At 45.5% G+C, this 20,585-nt stretch overlaps 1 protein-coding gene across 1 annotated transcript; it reads left to right on the plus strand.

The window, feature by feature from the left end:
• Positions 1-983: 983 nt before the first annotated feature.
• CHCHD10 (coiled-coil-helix-coiled-coil-helix domain containing 10) lies at positions 984-17,814 on the plus strand. Its single transcript, XM_068242817.1, has 4 exons — positions 984-1,246; positions 7,936-8,143; positions 15,255-15,417; positions 17,636-17,814. Exons 1-4 carry the CDS (start codon positions 1,203-1,205, stop codon positions 17,653-17,655), a joined length of 435 nt encoding a protein of 144 aa, XP_068098918.1. The 5' UTR covers positions 984-1,202; the 3' UTR covers positions 17,656-17,814.
• The last annotated feature ends 2,771 nt before the right edge of the window (positions 17,815-20,585 follow it).

Here is a 20,585-nt window from a genome sequence, read left to right on the forward strand (position 1 = left end):
CAACGAAGCACAGAAATATGTAGCTATTGTTATTAGCTAGAGCCCAATAATTGCTATCCCCAGCACCCAAATTATATTTTCAATGTACACCCTGCAGTATTACTATTTAGTATTTATATAGCATTGACATCTTCCGCATTGCTATAGAGTATATTGTCATGTCCCTTAACTGACCGTCCCTCGGAGGGGCTCACAATCTAATCCAATATGAATCATATCAGTGTTATGAATAGAGAGCAACAATTATGTATGCTAAAATTGTGATCAGACAACTCAGTTAGTTTTTCCTCTCATTTATAAATAGGTTCTTGATGACTGTAAAATTAACCATAGTAGGAGTGTTATAAAATAATTAAACCTGGCATCTAAGTGCATAAAGGAGTGATTTGCATGGTTCTGATCACTGTCCTGAAGAGTTTACTTTTTTTTTTTGCACACTTGGAAGAGATAACCTGAAAATACAGTAGTTAGAAAGCAATGTTGTATTCTGCAGTGATTTTTTTAATAGAGTATTTTTTTAAGTAAGCAAAAACATAATATACTGATGGCCCTGGACTGGTTCTCTGTAAACCAGCGGGGTTACATAAATTGCACATCTCTGAGTTAAGAAAGAGGGGCATTTGTTTTGGCCACTATGGATGGTCAATTAGTTGCTAATAATTCCAAGATAAAATACATTTTCAATTTGATGCACATTTTAGGCAGCTCTTGAAATAGTTTGCTGCATTTAATTTGTTCATTTCCAAGCTAAACATTTACATCAAAAAGACTACCCGGCTTCTCACTATCCCTAATGACCATATATGTGGGCATTACACTCCACACTTCCAGCCAGCCACGTTCCTCACACGTCTAGTCACTAGTCAGGCACATCACTTCTAGAGACAGCAATGAGCACAGTTCCGAGCACCTGCATTTAGTTTACAGCTGTTTTCACATTTGAAGTCCTCCTCGTGATTTTTTGTACCAAACAAGTGTTGCCTAAACTCCTACGAGTGCGCACAGACTCTGTCCATTCAATCCGCTTACACAGCATGTGCTGGGAACAATACGCGAGATAGGGCACTTGCAGATTCTGACGTCAACACTAAGCGCCCGCAGGAGACTTCTGGAAAGCTGCAATCTGCAAGTGCGTAGTCAGAAAGTCACATCAGTTCTACACGAAGAGCTGTCAAAGTGACCGAGTGCCAGCAGAGGACACCATGCCCCGCGGCAGCCGCAGCGTCCCTTCTCGCTCATCTCACAGGTAAGATTGGCTCTGCCAGCATTCTGATAGCAGAAAGGTAACTGCAAGGTCACAGGGACAATGTCACCAGCCCCACCACCACTACCCAGATGGACATAAATGTAGAAGATCTGGTGACAAGGGCTGCGGGACTGCAGTGACAATAAACTCTGTACAGTTTTATAAGAGGTGACAACACCATATTCTTTTTTTAAATTTGTAATTAATTATAGTTTGGGTAGTTATAGATTGATAACGTGAATACATTTTTAGATTGAATTTGCTTTTTCAATTTCAGTTGAATTATGGAAATCTATGCTTAATTTTTATTTATTTTAAGTTTCAGTATTCCTATCTTTTATTTACAGTAGTTTTAAGTGACTTTTGGAGACCTTCTTAAAACTTAGTCTGAAATTCTGATTTTGTTGCTGGTAGTAGGGGGATAATAATCATAGGACTGATTGATTCTCATTTTCCAAGTAAAATTAAATTGTTTCCAGTGTACCGGATAGTACAGTGAGTCAGGTCCTCCCAGGGCCGGATTTACAGCTCAGGAGCCTATAGGCACATAAGCTCTGGCGCCCTAAGCCCCGCCCCATAACAGGCCACACCCACTAATACCACACCCCTTTTCTTTATTTAATAAAACTACACAAGGTAATAAAGATACTACCAAAGACAAGTAGTGAACACCAACAATGCACAGATATTAACAACTCATGGTGGAAATGACCAAATTTAGGCTGTTACTAACAGTCAGTGGCGGTAGGTGGGTGGAAGAGCACAGCAGGTAGGTATAAAGAACGTGAGTAGTCAGTGGGTATAGTAAGTGGTAGAGCTCAGCAGGTAGGTATAGAGAGAGCACAGAGAGGAGTCAGTGAAGGTAGGTAGGTCAGAGAGTGCAGCAGGTAGGTATAGAAAGCACAGAGAGGAGTCAGTGAGGGAAGGTAGGTCAGAGAGTGTAGCAGGTAGGTATAGAAAGCACAGAGAGGAGTCAGTGAGGGTAGGTAGGTCAGAGAGTGCAGCAGGTAGGTGCAGAGAGCACAGAGAGTAGTCAGTGAGGGTAGGTAGGTCAGAGAGTGCAGCAGGTAGGTGCAGAGAGCACAGAGAGGAGTCAGTGAGGGTAGGTAGGTCAGAGAGTGCAGCAGGTAGGTGTAGAGAGCACAGGGAGGAGTCAATGGGGGTAGGTAGATCAGAGAGTGCAGCAGGCAGGTGTAGAGAGCACAGGGAGGAGTCAGTGAGGATAGGTAGGTCAGAGAGTACAGCAGGTAGGTGTAGAGAGCACAGAGAGGAGTCGATGGGGGTAGGTAGTTTCGAGAGTGCAGCACATAGGTATAGAGAAAACAGAGAGGAGTCAGTGAGGGTAGGTAAGGTAGGAGTAGTCCACAGGTAGGAATAGAGAGCACAGAGAACAATCAGCGGGCGTGGGTAGGTGGGAGAACGTAGAATGTAGGTATATAGAGTACAGAGAGCAGTCAGTGGGGGTTGGTAGGTAGGTGGGAGAGTGCACCAGGTAGGTATAGAGAACGTAGAGAGCAGGAAGTTGGGGTAGGTACGTTAGGTTAGAGGGAAGAGCAGGTAGAGGAAGGCAGTCAGCGAACGATTAGAGCGGACCTGAGGGACATTTAAGTAACAAGACAATATACACTGTACAGTGCTGCGGAAGATGTCGACGCTATATAAATACTAAAAATAATAAATAAAACAAAAAGATAAGCAACAGCATAATAACTTTTAAAGAAAAACATTTCTTTGTTACATCTGATATAAATCCTTCAATAAATCTTCAGTATGTCTACTTCCTACTTTCATGGACATATTGTTAACTTTCTGTGTATTCAAATGAGCTGAACTGCTGTCCCAGTCAGGTGACACAGGGGAGAGATTAAATTACAAGTTGTGATTAAACACAGGTGAGAGGCAATTAGATTAGACACCGATATAGTCACAGGTGAGGGGCAATTCGGCTAAATTCTCTAAATACATACTGGATGCATTTCTCTCTGTTTTCATTCTGTCCATGTGTTCAGGTCCATCCCAAGTGTGGGAGTAGGCAAGGCTCCGGGTGGAGGGGGCAGAAATGGAGCAAGTTCAATTCCTTCTTCCCCCAAATATCCCGAGCAGCTGTGGGGGACTCGGGGGGGGGGGGAGGGGGGGCAGAAGAAGGACTCTTGTGGCGGAGGAGACCCACCCTCCCTCCCTTCATACCAGCAGCAGCGGAGGAGACCCGCATCTAGAAGAGCGGCGGCAGGCTGTCAGGATTACTATTAGCGGCATTTTCTATTCCTTTTGCAGCAGTGAGCGGCTCCATGACGTCACTCATCAGCGCCCCCTGCGTCCTCTCCATGGTTACACGCAGTCAGGCGCTGTATCCATGGAGAGGACGCAGGGCGCGCTGCTGGGTGACGTCATGGAGCCGCTCACTGCTGCAAAAGAACTGGAGGATGCCTAATAGTAATCATGACAGCCTGCCGCTTCCGCCTCCACTGCTTTACTAGATCCGGAACTCCTCCTTCAATGCTGCTGGTATGAAGGGAGGGAGGGAGAACGGAAATAATGCCCGCCTCTCACAAACGTGCCGCCTGTAGGCACGTGCCTAGTTTATTTAATGGTAAATCCGGCCCTGGGTCCTCCTAATAGCCTGTTTACACTGTCAGCTATGAATAATAGTCTGTTTTTCTTACAGCATTCAAAGTGCCTTTTTCGCCCTTGGAAAAATGTCCCAGAAAGTGCTGAAAAATAACCTTTTATCACACCATCCAAAGCTATTGGGCCTAAAAGGGATATTGAAGTGAAGAAACTTGTTTCAGATTTGATACATACCTAAGTAGATGAAAGGCTCTGGACACAATAGAGCCTTCCTGGCCCCATTCTTCCTGTACCATCCCTGGTTGTAGTCATTTGACATGCCAGGTCTTCAGTACTCCTCAGTCAGCCTCCGTAACTACTCACGTCCCTAAGTAGTTCCAAAGATGAGCGCAGCCGCACTGGGCATGTGCAAGTTCAGGCTTGCGCATGTACAGTATTAATGCACTCATCTTTGGAACTTTTTGGGGATGCGAGTTGTTTGGAAGGGTGCTCAATTTTTATTAAAAGACCTAGTAGGTCGAATAACCATGGACAGCACAGGAACGACAGGTTGGACTTCCCTTTACTTAATTATGTATCGTTTCTTTAAGACAAGTCTGTTCTCCAGAGCTTGGGCCTCAGTCCAGTTACTCAAGGGCCCTCTCGTTGAACTAATCTTATGTTGTATATAAAGAATGTTTGTGACAAAACAGGCGTATGTACCTTTTTTTTATAGCTGCAAATGTTAAAGAGACTCTGTAACATTCAAAACATCCCCTGGGGGGTACTCACCTCGGGTGGGGGAAGCCTCCGGATCCTAATGAGGCTTCCCACGCCGTCCTCTGTCCCACGGGGGTCTCTCCGCAGCCCTCCGAACAGCCGGCGACTGTGCCGACTGTCATTTCAATATTTACCTTTGCTGGCTCCAGCGGGGGCGCTGTGGCGGCTTTCCATTCCGAACTACACGGAAATACCCGATCTCATTCGGGTCCGCTCTACTGCGCAGGCGCAGGAAACTTGCGCCTGCGCAGTAGAGCGGACCCGACGGCGATCGGGTATTTCCGTGTAGTTCGGAGCCGACAGCCGTCAGAGCGCCTGCGCAGGAGCCAGGAAGGTAAATAATGACGTCACCGCTGCCCGGACTCCACGGAGGGCTGCAGCGAGACCCCTGACGGATGGAGGACGGCGTGGGAAGCCTCATTAGGATCCGGAGGCTTCCCCCACCCGAGGTGAGTACCCCCCAGGGGATATTTTTATGTTACAGTTCCTCTTTAAGCCAAAAAGTAAGTTTCCTAGTTACTTACCTGGGTCTTCCTTCAGCCCCCTGAAGTCTTACTGGTCCCTTGCCATCATTCTGCGCTGCTTAGTTATCCCGATTTCCCTCTCCTTAAGCAGGCAACTTGTTGAGTCAGGCTAAGTTCACATTAGGCTGTTTTCAGCCTATGTTCCGCTCTGATGAGCGGAACGCAGCAGCCGCTGCAATGCTTTCCCTATGGGAAAGTTCACATTGCTACGTTCCGCTCCATTCTGTTCCCTGCGTTCCGCTCATCGGAGCGGATGTTCCCGACATGTCGGGACCTTGCGTTCGGCTCCGTTAACGGAGCAGAACGCAAGCGTATGGGGCGGGCGTCCTAATGTGAACCCGGCCTCACTGGCCACTGTGCATGCGCGGCGCCAGCTGTGAGCCTCCTTGATCATGGGCAGTAACAGTTTTCACTTACTACACAAATGCAGAATGCTCCCAGCTACGAGAGCGTGATGGAGGAGGCTCACGGGGCGGAACATGCAGCATTTGGAGGGTGACATCCAAGGAACTGACCAGTGCAGAATGATTGTAATGGACCAGAAAGACTTCAGGGAGCTGGAAGAAGCCCCAGATTAGTAACTGGGCACTTTGCTTTTTACTTAAAATTTCCTTTATAGAGAACCCGAGGTGGCATATTATAATCCTAATAGGACCCCTTAAAAGATCGCCAGCCTAGCGACAATCTGCTTGTCCTTAGCTGGCTTTATTTATGTGAGACTGTCAGTCAGATCCCCCCCCCCTCCCCCCTCGCTGCTCTCCACCTCTTTTTGCTTCCTCCATTAGGAAGCCAAGCTGCGACCCAGGAGTACTTCCTGGGCTGCGGCTTGGCTTCCTATTGAAGGAAGCAAACAGAGGCGGGGAGCGCGTTATCGAGGGGGAGATGCTACGAGGCTGACTGACAGCCTCATATAAATAAAGCCAGCTAGCGACAATCTGCTTGTCACTAGGCGGGCGATCTTAAAGGGGAACTGAAGTAAGAGGTATACGGAGGCTGCCATATTTATTTCCTTTTAATCAATATCAGTTGCCTGGCAGCCCTGCTAATCCTCTGCCTTTAATACTATTAGCCATAGCCCCTGAACAAGCATGCAGCAGATCAGGTGTTTCAGTGTTTCAGACTTTAAAGTCAGATCTGACAAGACTAGCTGCATGCTTGTTTCTGGTGTTATTCAGATACTACTGCAGAGAAATAGACCAGCAGGGCTGTCAGGCAACTGGTATTGATTAAAAGGAAATAAATATGGCAGCCTCCGTATACCTTTTACTTCAGTTCCCCTTTAAGGGGATGCAGATGGGGGGGGGGGGGGGGAGGGGGCGGTACAGTGACCCAGAGGCATGTTATTGTGCAGACGACATGCCTCTGGGTCCTATTAGGATTATAATATGCCACCTCGGGTTCTCTTTACCTCAACTGAGATCTGCAAAATGCCTGTCTTCTCCCGAGTACTGTTTTGTAAGCAACCTTAGTGACATCAGTCTCATAAGAAATAAGTAGGTTGATTTGACGAAAAATGGAAGTTCTAGAGTGGCTCTGACTCGTTCCATTCAGAGACTATTGAAGCAGGTTTTTGTATCAGACAGGATAGAGGACATTTGCAATTTGAGCACCTCAATGGCAGGGTGTAATGAAAACAGTTTCTAATAATACTAATAGCCATACTAAAAGTAATGCTGTGCTATTTCTGTGACTGGACTAACAACAGAGTAACTCCAGGCAATTTTTATTGTATTTTTATTTTTTTGGTTCCATTTCAATTAAATTTCCTTAAAGAGACACTGAAGCGAAAAAAAAAAATGATGATATTATGATATGTATGTGTAGTACAGCTAAGAAATAAAACATTAAGATCAGACACATCAGTCTAATTGTTTCCAGTACAGGAAGAGTTAAGGAACTCCAGTTGTTATCTCTATGCAAAAAAAACATTAATCTCTACGACTTTTAAAGTCGTGGCAAGGGCTATCTTCTGACTTTTATTATCTCAACTGTAAGTAAACAAATGTCTTTTTCTCTGCCAGAGGAGAGGTCATTAGTTCACAGACTGCTCTGAAAGAATTATTTTGAATGCTGAGTGTTGTGTAATCTGCACATATTAGAGAATGATGCAATGTTAGAAAAAACACTATATACCTGAAAATAAAAATATGAGAATATTTTCTTTGCTGCTAATCTTCTAGTAATTATTCATAGTACACAACCAATTCATTATATCATTTTTTTTTCCGCTTCATTGTCTCTTTAAAAAGGGGGCCATGGTCAGTTATATAGTAGTATATTAGCACCATTGATTTTCATTTTGTCCTCCATGACAGCCCATTGCCTAGATTGTTCCTCCCAGCCACCTGAATCCAGAGAGTAGAGGGAGCTGTGGTGCAATGGATAAATAAACAGTCATTCTGTCTCACCCTGAGTTGCTTTGGTAGGATTGGACAAAAAAGAAAGTGTTATTGTTGGACACTTTTACAGTGGCGACCGCTACCTCCTTCTAAAATAACCTATTTTCTTAGCTTCCATGCTGAGTCTCTGGCTGTAACACTTTCTAAATCACTCACATGAAATAAATAAAAATTAGCTAATGCCCCTTACAGCACCTCCCTGACTACCTCATGTGGTTGATGATAGTGGGAGGAGTTTGGACAAGTCACAGATTGCTATTTAGTCAGACCCTGCTGCATGTGACACGTGGGACGATAGTTTAGCAAACCCAGGAAGTGAATGGTTCATTGTATACAGGCCAAAGGACAGCTTTTCTGTAATGGGAAATCAAATCTGAATTCTTTTTTTTTTGTCTAAATAAGATTTATATATGAATTGTATTTTTATTTCCCTGAACAGCCCTGCACCTTCTCATGCTCCAGCTCCAGCCCACCCACCACCTTCAGCTGTCGCTGCAGCTCCATCTCAAGGGCCAGGACTGATGGCTCAGATGGCTACTACAGCAGCAGGCGTGGCTGTGGGCTCAGCAGTGGGTCATGTTCTCGGGGGAGCCCTTACTGGTGCTTTCAGTGGAGGCAGCTCAGAGCCAGCAAAGCCAGCAGTACAGGTCAGTAATAATGTCATTACATGCATATTGGAAGAAATGTAAGCACTGAGTATCTGCAAGGACCTTGCAGTTTCCAGGTTTTTTTATATTCTGAGTCAGAAAGTAAAGGGGCATTGTACTCTTATGGGGATATTTCACCACAAATCTAGTGGTGTCTTATGTTGCCAAATGTTAGCACTGGTGTTTGCAAGTTTGTTACTACTGTACAATTCATAGCACTGACTTGATAATTGCCTGTGATGGGTTCACAAAGGCTAAAAGTGTACCTGAGAGGAACTAAGAGTAAAACTTCATACTTACCGGGGGCTTTCTCTGGCCTCCTGGATCCTCTGCAATCCTCCCAGTAACTTCAGCCAGTTGGGGTCAGTCGGCACAGGCACAATGCAGCCACACGCACTCTTCTGCTGCGCTCCTACGACCGGGAGCGTTCTGCACCGGCGCAGTAGTACTGCGCAGAATGCTGACAGGTGCATGCTGCCGGAGCGGGCATGCGCTTTAAGCCCCGACTCCCAAAGTTACCGGAAGCCATATCGGTGGATCCAGGAGGCGGAGAAGGATAGTGAGGGAGCGATCAGGCCAGGGGGCTGAAGGACACCCCATGTATGTATGAATTTTTACTTTTGATTCATCTCAGATTTGCTTTAAAGAGAACCTCAGCTGAAGCCGTAGTTTACCTAAGGACATTAAAGAGAATCTGTACTGTGAAAATCTTACATAAATAAAAGTACCAGCCTTTTTGTAGTCTTCTCCTAGCCCCCTCTGTGACATTTTCGCTGCTCCTGCTGCTTTCTTGGTGATAAAATCACTGTTTTATTCATTGTCTTTGTAAACAATGAAGATGGCCGCCAAACAGGAAATACATCATCAGAGCAGGTGCCTGTTTGCAGAGGCTCCTCTCAAACGTGACTTCACTGCTGTAATATTTCTCCCACTTGTTGCCTTGGCTGCTTGTCTGGGCTTTGAGCTGATCTTTCTGCACTCACAGCTGTTTACAAGGTCACAGACAGGCTGGCTGTGAGCACAGACGCTGACTGTGACTAATAAACAAAGCACACACACAGAGCCTGCAGGGGGTGTGGGGGAGGTGTGCATAACTTCTCCCTATCACAGCACATTCCTCTCTGGGCTAACAAGGCTCGACAAAGGAAAGAATATTAGATATAATACAGAGACAGTGCAACTAGAAAAGGCTGCAGTAAGCCAGGCCACATTTGAACAGGTATAGGAACTTATAGGGTAGAAGAAATAAGGCTGAAAATTTTGTTACAGAGTCTCTTTAAGTATCTCTTTCGTACAAGTGTGCCTCTTTTTTTTCCCTTTAAAATGTATCTGAGCCAAAGCTCGGTTACAAAAACAGATACTTATTTAAATAGAAAGAAGCCTCTGGATCCACATAAGGCTTCCTTCGCTGCCCCATCACCAAGCGCAGACCCCCAGAGGATTGCTGACAAGAGCTTGTCATCTCTTCTGTCACAAGTACAGCCATACCTCTGCAGTAGTATGGAGCCGTTCCTGAATGAGCGGGCCAGTGACAGAAGAGGAGCGCGGCCCCAATGTTGTTGCCCACAAGCGATTGCCTTCTGGATGTCCGCGCTTGGTAAAGGGGCAGCGAGGGAAGCCTCACTAGGATCCAGAGGCTTCCATTAGGTAAGTATCTGTTTTTGTACCTGAGGCGCAGGTACACTTTAAAGGACCACTATCGCGAAAAATTTTAAAATTTAAAATATATGTGTACATGTACAAATAAGAAGAACATTTCTTCCAGAGTAAAATGAGCCATACATTACTTTTCTCCTATGTTGCTGTTACTTACAGTAAGTAGTAGAAATCTGACATTACCGACAGGTTTTGGACTAATCCATCTCTCCATAGGGGATTCTCAGCATGGCCTTTATTCTTTATAAAGACACTCCCTGAAAAAGATTCATACAAAAGATGCTGGCCAGCCTCCCTGCTTGCTGCACACTGATTTGGCAGTTGGACAGTGTAACTGTCATTCATAAAATGCTTTTCAAAATAAAGAAAACCCTGAGAATCCCCCATGAGGAGATGGATCAGTCCAAAACTTGTCGGTTCTGTCAGATTTCTACTACTTACTGTAAGTGACAGCAACATAGGAGAAAAGTAATTTATGGCTCATTTTACTCTGAAAGAAATGTACTTCTTATTTGTACGTGTACACGTGTATTTTTGATTTTATAATATTTGCCATATTGGTCCTTTAAAGCAGTAGGATTAGCCATACTATGCCAGGGAAAAAAACACATATATAAGTAGATAAATACTTGATCTAATTACCAGGGCTGAGGAGTCGTGGAGTCGGAGCAATTTTGGGTGCCTGGAGTCGGAGTCGGGAAAAATGCACCGACTCTGACTCCTAATGAATTTGTAACTGTAATTAAAATAGAAAATATAATAAAATGTTCTATTTCTCAGATAATAGTCATTAAAAATAATGTATATATACAGTAATAGCTGTGCTCAGTCCACAAAAATGAAATAAACCAATCAAAATGAGTTACTTGTGCTGCTTCAATAAAGCAGTCCCCGTATTTTTCAAGTCAGATATACATATCTGATTGTGACTGTATATATGATGTGTACACAGGAATCTCTTATATATGTTACGGCCAGAACCCGAAGTCTGGCCACTTCGGGTTCTGGCCGGTCAAATCTAGAAGTGGTCGGCTCATGCGGCCAATGTTCAAAATAAACTTTCCCTACGGACTTTGGCCGGCCAGAACGCATTCTGGCTAAGTGTGGCCGGCCAAGTCCCGATGTGCCGCTCACCTCTCCTCCCCCGCTACCCGCTAGCCAGACCTCACATCAGGACGACCCGGATCTGAGAGGCAAAGATTGGCAGAGCAGCGCCGCACACGCTACCCGCAAGACGCATACACTCCCATGCTGAAGTGACGTCATTGCTCACTTCCGCATGTGAAGTGTATGGGTCAGAGCGGGTAGTGTGCGCGCTGCTCTGCTTCTCTCCGCCGCACTGATCTCAGGTCTGCAAATAGGAAATAGCGCAGGCTGCCCCCCTGCTCCAGCCATGCAAAGCTCACTGCAAATCCCCCCTGCCGTGCAAAGCACCCAGGCATGCAAAGCGCTCAGCAAAACTACCCTAGCCATGCAAAGCACTCAGCATATCCCCCCCCCCCCCAGTCATGCAAAGCACCTAGCAAATCCCCCCCCAGCCATGCAAAGCGCCCAGCACATCCCCCACCAGCCATGCAAAGTACTCTGCAAATTCCCCCCCCCCCCCCCACCAGCCATGCAAAGCGTGCAAATTCTCCCCCCCCCCCCCCCCCCAGCCATGCAAAGCACTCTGCAAATGATCCCCCCCGCGATGCAAAGCGCCCAGCAAATTCCTTCCCCCAGCCATGCAAAACGCCCAGCAAATTCCCCCCCGCCCAGCCATGCAAACAAAGCGCCCAGCAAATTCCCCTCCCTAGCCATGCAAAGCGCCCACCAAATCCCCCCAGCCATGTAAAGTGCCCAGCAAATCCCCCCAGCCATGCAAAGCCCCCTTCCATCCATGCATAGTGCCCAGCAAAGCATCCCCCCTCATCTGTGACTAATCACCACTGTAATTTGATCTCTCCCATCTCACCTGACTGCCACAGCAGAGCAGCTGCGTTTTGGACTTTGGCCGACTGACTTTGGTCATTTCTAGAACTGGCCGGCCAATGCCAGAAATTCCCAGCATTTTGGACTTTGGCCGACATCAAATCGGCCAGTTCTAGAAACGGCCGGCCAATTCTAGAATTGGCCGATTTCTGGTTTTGGCCGTAACATATATACTAAATAACATCTATGCTGTAAGAATAAAGCCTGATGTGTAGCCGTGTCACTAATAGAGATTGTCAATGAGATGAAAATAATTCTGCACTGATGCTGGTTTATGCAAATGTATGCACTCTCTTTGCTTACGAAATGAAATAATTTGATATGTTGTTAAAATTTGGTTTGGTGACTACAAATTAAAGGGTAAAACAGAGAAACCGTGAGCCCAATATAGTGTAGTATGTTTTGGATGAGGGAGAATTAGTGTGGAGTAAGTATTATACTTACAAACATGGGTTACCGTTTAGGCAACCACTTTATAGGCAGGTGGGGAGATTAGACCTGTCCCCACTCAGGATTAAGATGTCGCTCTCTGAAGAAGGAAAGGAGGGTTTGTCACCCTTCCAACCACCAAGGGTGGATATCTTGACAAGTAGATGTACAGAGGCGCCAAAAGGATAAAATATGCTAAAATGTTTAAAATATTCGGGTGGCAGCGGTGGACCGGCCACTCAGAAATAGACTCGATGCTGTCGCTTAAGATAAAGACAATTTATTCACATACTCCATAAACAGAACCGCAACGCGTTTCACGGGTATATTCCCGCTTCCTCAGGCAATAAACAGACAGGAGTACACAGTACAGTCTCAAGGTCACGACAGAGACAGAGGCGCTATTCGTGACCTTGAGACTGTACTGTGTACTCCTGTCTGTTTATTGCCTGAGGAAGCGGGAATATACCCGTGAAACGTGTTGCGGTTCTGTTTATGAAGTATGTGAATAAATTGTCTTTATCTTAAGCGACAGCATCGAGTCTATTTCTGAGTGGCCGGTCCACCGCCGCCACCCGAATATTTTAAACATTTTAGCATATTTTATCCTTTTGGCGCCTCTGTACATCTACTTGACAAATTAAAGGGTACCTGAGACGGATGAAAAGAAAAGTGTTATACATACCTGGGGCTTCTTCCAGCCCCCTTCAGGCTAATCAGTCCCTCGCTGTCCACCTCCACCAAATGGATCTTCTGCTATGAATCCTGGTAATTCAGCCAGTCAGCACAGTCTGGCTACGCGCCGCTTCCACAGCCAGGAGCATTCTGCACCTACGTAGTACGCTCCCGGTGGCGGAGTGGCTGCGCGCGTACTACACCAGACTGGCTCAAGTATCTGGACTCATAGCAGAAGATCCAGGTGGCGGAGGAGGACAGCGAGGGACTGATTAGCCTGAAGGGGGCTGGAGGAAGCCCCAGGTATGTATAGAACTTTAATTTCATCTGTCTCAGATTTACTTTGTTACACAGTAGTACTATACTCTACATATGCACTCCCCACAGAGCTGCAGGGAATCCACTGAGAATGTTGTGCACATTGAACACAGAGGTGTTGTCTGTCACCCATAAACCTTGTTCAGATTGTGCATGAAGAATGTGTAATAGAGGAGGAATCTCCTCATTCCCCTGCAGAGTACCTGCACATCATTCTTACATTTACCCACAGTCACATTGCCTAAGGGCCTGATAGATGTTCTTTGTTCCGGTTTGTACCTTTTACAAGTACTCTTACCAAGGACTAGTTTTATTCTAAAGGGAATAAATATGGCAGTCTCCATATCCTTCTCACTTCAGTTGTCTTGTAAAATTCCTAAGCGTTGGCAGTTAAGAGACGAATTTCATGTTACATACTGTTAATCAACAAAATTGTAATATGCAAATTAGAGGAGTCGGAGTCGAGGAGTCGGAGTCGGTGGATTTTTGGACCGACTCCACAGCCCTGCTACTTACATAACACATGTATTATACTGTCCACGTTTTGATTTCAGTGAAAGTTATGTAGTAAATTACGAGAATTCTGTTCCTGGTGGGGGCCATGTCTTTTGCCCACAGTTAAGGCTAACTCGTAATGTCATTTCTGCCCTTTACTTTTTTTCTTGTCTCCTCCAATCGCTGAGTCGCCTCAGCCTTGCTTGTAAACACAAGTGAGTAGGGGATTAGGTTTCAGATAAGAAGCTGGCAGGGAAATAAAGGGAAGAGGAGGAATAGATTATAGATAAAAAGAACCCCCAGCATGCAATTATTTGGCACGACTACTAAAGGTCCAGTGTTCCTTAAAGGGAAGGTTCAGGGAGGGGATTAAAAAAATAAAAATAAATTTCCACTTACCTGGGGCTTCCTCCAGCCCGTGGCAGGCAGGAGTTGCCCTCGCCGCAGGCTTCCGGTGGTCTCCGGTGCCCGACCTGGCCAGGCCGGCTGCCAGGTCGGGCTCTTCTGCGCTCCATTTCCTGGCACTTCTGCGTCCCACGCCGGCGCGCTGACGTCATCGGACGTCCGCCGGGCTGTACTGCGCAGGCGCAGTAGTTCTGCGCATGCGCAGTACAGTCCGGCGGACGTCCGATGACGTCAGTGCGCCGGTGTCGGACGCAGAAGTGCCAGGAAATGGAGCGCAGAAGAGCCCGACCTGGCAGCCGGCCAGGTCGGGTCGGGCACCGGGAGCCTGCGGAGCGGCGGCGAGGGCACTGCCTGCCTGCCACGGGCTGGAGGAAGCCCCAGGTAAGTGGAAATTTATTTTTATTTTTTTTAATCCCCTCCCTGAACCTTCCCTTTAAGTATGTGATAACTGCAAATCATAACAGCAGAAAAAGTTTTGAATGCAGGATTAGCATCTTTATCACTTAATACACTCAGACCAGTTGCTGTTGAAATTAGATTTTTATGGTGACGATACCGCTTTAAAGGAAAAGAGGCTCACTGAGGTCTTGGGTAATATTTTTCCTTTAATGGGTGTGAACAGTAGGAAGAAATACAGCACAGTAGCTCCCCCTAGATGCCCTGGGTGCAGATTTGATAAATATCCTGTTGTATGTGAAATTGCATTCATTAGAAAAGCAAGTGGCAAGAGATTGTTTATTTACATGTAGATTATTTTGTATTATCTGAAAATTCATGATGGTGACAGAAACAGTGACTAGAATGGTTATATTCCATATTGTTCTCACTTCAGGTTCTCTTTAATACTTTTGATAATGTAAGAACGGGTTAAAAACACTTTTATATTTTTGTAGCTGTATTGGTAGACCCAACTGTAGCAGTACTGTATATGTAGCGTATCGATATGCTGATATTGATTAATTTTGCAAAGTTATCAACGGAGAATAAATCCCGTTATCGATCAGGAGCAGTTTGGACATGTACATACAGCTTCCTGTTAGATTACGTGTCAATCGGACGGGAATTTGAATTGCATTACACTCCTAAGTTTTCACATTTTATATTAATCTGAATGAAATTCATTTTTTATTTTGTTGTGAGAAGTCCATCTATTTCTTTTCAGGAGGCACCAAAGGCCCCCAGCGTAGCTCCTCAGCAGCCCCAGTCTCCATACGGCCCATGTCATTATGAGATGAAGCAGTTTCTGGACTGTGCTACTAACCAGAGCGATCTGACACTGTGTGAGGGATTTAGCGAAGCTCTAAAGCAATGCAAATACAACTATGGTGAGTTATGGTGGAAGAGGGGAAGATGTGGTAAAAAAAATTTTGGGATATTTTCTTCCTATGCGCTTACGGTCACACCCTATATTTATGTTTCATCTTAAAGTGGAATTGAGCAAACCTGAATAGTTGGGAACAACTCAGTATGACACATGCTGCCTGATTATATCTCCATGTGACCGAGTGTGAAGATCTGAAATACCTGACCTTCACTAGCGTTGGTGTTCAGATTCTTAACATAGTTCCGAATTCACCTGAACACCATGCTTTAGCTCTGGACCTGCAGGCATGATCAGAGGGAGCTCACTTCCTGGAGCTTACTACCTCACTTCACATGACTCCAATACTTCCTCCTTCAGGCGTTGGAGGGAGGAAGTATTGAAGTCACGTGAATGAAGTGCAAGTGAGTGAACGCCTTCCGATCCTGCCCATGGGTTCATTGCTGAAGTGTGGGGGTGAATTTGAAAGGATTTTACAAATTCAAACACCAACACTACTGCTCACCATCCAATGTGTTTTATAAAGTGTATGTGTCATGAAAGCAGAGGGCGTAATGCAGCACTGGCTTGTGGGAAATCTACTCAGTCTGCATTACATGGCCTCCTTCCACTCCTTGTGCCAGCTGAGAAAGCTTTGCAGGACTCATTGATACTTTACCATTGTAACTGATACAAAACTATCTCAGGCCCAAAACTAAATGGAGAGAAAGGACAAGTTAAAAGAGAACCTGTATAAAAAAAAAATTCCCCTGGGGGGGTACTCACCTCGGAAGGGGGAAGCCTCAGGTCCTAATGAGGGTTTCCCCTTCCCTGTAGCTGCAGGCAGTCCAGCGCTGGCTCCCCCGAAGTGTCCCGGAATCCTCCCTCGACAAGCCTGATAAGCTCTGATTTATTTACCTTTCCTGGCTACAGCGAGTGCGCTGTTGCTGCTTTCCGCACGGTGATAGGTGAAAATATCCGATCTCCGTCGGGTCCGCTCAACTGTGCAGGCGCAGGAGATTTGTGTCTGTGCAGTAGAGTGGGCCGACAGAGATCGGCTATTTCCGCCTATCTCCGAGGCGGAGAGCCGATACTGCGCCTGCGCTGGAGCCGGGAAGGTGAATATTTACATCCCCGCTGTTCGTGGAGCTTTATCTTCGCCGCCGTGGAACCAAGGACAATGGGGGAAGCCTCAGTAGGATCCAGAGGCTTATCCCACCCCAGGTGAGTACGCCCCAGAGGAGGCTTTTCTCATTACAGGTTTTCTTTAAGTTGGCAGAAATACACTGTTAGCTGGCTTCACTTTCCCAAACTCAACATGAAGCCATCTAGTACAAATAAACCATAAAACTAACATTTAGCAAATAATTCCAGCAAATTTAATGTAAATTGTATGGAGCTTGGAATTGGGCCAATATAAATTCACAGGAAGTGCATTTGATTGGTCAAGGTTCCAGCTGCATGAAATTTGCATTGAAGGCAATTACTTCCACCTCAGTAACCATTTTGTACCAAGAGGAATACTGTAATAGCATCACCACACTCATTTCTGTTAAGTACAGAAAAAAAATGCCCTTAAGTAAGAGCACAATGATAGCCATAGTAGGCCAAGGGGACTTGAGCAGTGTCTATCTACACGTTTCAATTTGAACATTATCTCACATCCAATGTTCCTGCAAAGTCCAGGGCCATTTTTTCTGTTTTTGGTGTAGTGCAGGTAACACTAGGGAACTTAATTCAAATTGATGTTTGCAAATCGGGGTCGATACAGTGATTTTCCTACATCACTCAGCACTCATAGTTAAACTCCTTTCCCCTGGAAAATCCTTTTGAAGTTTAATGGAATCTCCTCACCACTCCTGCAAAAGCCACAAGATATATAGTTTAATGTAATTACAGTAATATAAAAGATTGTCCTCTGTCTCGCTTACCACTTACAGGTACGCTTAACCTTTTTTTAATGTCCTCGCCTGTTATGTGACATCATCTCTCCAGCCTTCCTGAGACCACTGTACTGAAAATGCTGATGATGCTGCTCTGATCTTTCAATGATAGAAAAAAAAAACATTCCATTTGTATCTGACATCTTCAGTTTGTGGTGGCACAGTTCCCCCATGTCAGAGTCTTCACTTGTACAACTTATTTTTTTCTCTTATTGGATGCAAATTTGGACATGGACACAAAAATATAATGTGATGTCTTTGTGACCTACTGAACAGAGCTTCCTGTTTTGTCTCCCTCAGGTATTTCGTCCCTGGTGTGATGCATTGTGTTGCGGTTGTACAAATCGCCCTTGAAGAGCCATCTGCTAATCGTATCAGCGTATTTCTCACTACATGCCTCAGGTGCACTTAATGTGTCCTGAGCTTTGTATGTTTTGTTTCAACTTAGAATAATCAATAAATATATATTTCTATTTTAATTAGGCTTAGTTATCTTTGTGTGATTTCACACTTTGTAACAAAATCTCTCTGAATGATAACATATTTTTAAACGTAATAAGAATAAGGTAAAGCGGTGATGTTTTAGGGCTCAAATCCACTAGAAGCCTTTTCTATGGCTAGTGATTTGCAAAGCTCTTGCTAATGCAATGCTATGGGGGATTTTTATTAAATCACATCCCTCAAGTGGGATCACACCCATAGCATTACATTAGCAAGAGCCTTTTAAATCACAAAGCGTTCCTAGTGGGTTTCAGGCGTCAGGGCCATTTCAGACACAGCATGCTTAGTAGGTAGAGCAAGGAGGGTAAAGATGGGGAGGTGTAATAAAAGCCCCAAAGAGGATGTAACCTCTTCTCACACTATCCAAAAGTAAAATGTTTCTGAAATTGGGTTTTAAAGTAGCACTAGGACATAAACTATACATATAAGATGTACAGTTAATTTGTCCTAAAATAAAAATGCACTGTATATGAATGTTTTCTGTGCAGCTGTCACTTACAGTCAGTATTAATAATCCATGGTTTTCACAGTGCACACCGGCTCCGAAAAAAGGCAACTCAGGAAAAAATAACAATGAAGCCAGACCAGAAGCAGTTTTAAGAGCCCATATCCACCCTAGATAATGCATTCATTTCATAATGCCCTATGTGTACTTTTTTAAACACATGCATTATGATATACCGTATTTTTCGGACTGTAAGACACTCTTGACCATAAGACGCACCTAGATTTAGAGGACAAAAACCAGGAGGAAAAAAATATATACTAAACCTTGTGCATCCATGGTGAAGGGGCATCTTGTGGATTATGTACCGTTCTACCTCTTGTGTCCCCCATGTGTCTGCTTGTGTCCTCCTCTGTGCCCCTTGGTGTTTCCCTTGTGTCCTCCTCTATACCCCTTGGTGTTTCCCTTGTGTCCTCCTCTATGCCCCTTTGTGTCCCTCTTGTGTCCTCCTCTATGCCCCTTTGTGTCCCTCTTGTGTCCTCCTCTATGCTCCCTGCATCCTCCGTTAGTCACCGTGTCCTCTGCATGGGCACAGTACAGGGAGTTCCCTACGTTGCATCAGGTTGGAGGTTCATATTGGCATATTGTTCACAAATCAGGATCTCCCTGAATTTGGACTATAAGATGCAGTGACTTTTCCCCCACTTTTTTTCTTGTGCATGTGAGACCAAATAAGCTTACTGTGGGTGAAAAATGACATTGCACATCATAATGTACATGGTATGAATGGCCACATTCACAGTTATGGATAGAACATTGCCATGTGTAGTGTAAGTTGGCCCTTAAAGCCTGGAGCATGTTCTGTCTTCACAGTAGGCTTTGCTTCATGGGAATTGAGCATAGGTTCACTGTAAGAGCTCAGCATGCCTTTCTTTACACTGGCTACTGAGGAGTGCTCAGCAGCATATCATCTTGTTAGTACCATGTAACGATTGTGGGATATCTCCGTGTTCAGCGCACAAAGATGTGCGCTGACACTGCGGAGGTCCTCCACAAGCGTGTCAAGATGCTAGAACCCAGCTTTTGGTGCAAGCACCAGTAGAGGGAAATTCCTGTCGGCAGAGGGCGCTGGGGAGCGCAGAGGAACTAATCCCCTGCACCTCCACAAATGCCAAACAGGAATTGCACGAAGCGCAGAACGCAATCGCAAGAGAAGCGATTGCGAATGAGAACGAGCAAAGGGACAGGTTGTATGTGTGTGCGCCAATCTAGTCGCCACCCCGCGACCGCGCACACACAACAGCAGGTGCGAAACAGAAACGCAACCGCCAAGAACGGCGATTGCCAGAAGTGACACAAGGCAGATCAGAACAGAATACGAGAATAGCAAAGGCACAGTAAATCATACAATGAGAAGATACAGAAAATAATAAACGCTAGCTAACCGCGAACACCGCACTCATTCGCAACAGTGCACGCGGTTATGCGCGGTCTCCACGTGATAAGCACAATAGAGACAAGCACGCCTAACTAACCATCAACAGACAAACACGAAACAAAGAACGTGAACGCTTGCTTAACGGTTACCTCATCGAGCCTACAGCAAGCGCCCGTATCAGACAAACGAGAAACAGGAACTAGGCAGAAAGGATCCACCGCTCTTCCGCCAGAGCAAGTGTGATCCAAGCAGGAACACAGATCAGAAAGATCCACAGCCGCTAACGCTAGCGGCTAGTGCGATCTAAACAAGACAGATCAGATGAGGTAGCTGGTAGCAACCGCTGCTCCAGCTTACACTCCAGGAACTAGATCAGAAGGATCCACAGCCGCTACCGCTAGAGGCTAGTGCGATCCAAACAAGACAGAGCGATTCGCTATCAACCGCCGCTGGTGACAGCGCAATCGCAACAGACAAGACAGGACAGAATAGGCAGTACAAATTATACACAAACTGACTGCACTAACTAGGAATGCAAGGAGCACTCCCCAAGAATTAGGGCCCGTTTCCACTAGTGCGACGCGATTTCGCCGGCATTCCGACGCTTGTAAAAACGCATGCGGGTGCGTTTCCGCATGCGTTTTACCCGCGATTTCGCATGCGATTTCGCATGGCAGGGTGCCATGCGAAATTAACCATGACACTGCCAGGGCAAAATAACATTGAGAAGGGTGCGAAATCGCACGCGAAATCGCGGGTAAAAACGCATGTAACAAACGCATGCGTTTTTACTATTAAATACATTAGCGGCGATTCGCACGGATTCCCGACGCAGGCGAATTCTGCGGGTCCCGCCGTGCAGATTT

The sequence above is a fragment of the Hyperolius riggenbachi genome, chromosome 1 (genome assembly GCF_040937935.1).
Source record: "Hyperolius riggenbachi isolate aHypRig1 chromosome 1, aHypRig1.pri, whole genome shotgun sequence".
Lineage (NCBI taxonomy): Eukaryota > Metazoa > Chordata > Amphibia > Anura > Hyperoliidae > Hyperolius > Hyperolius riggenbachi.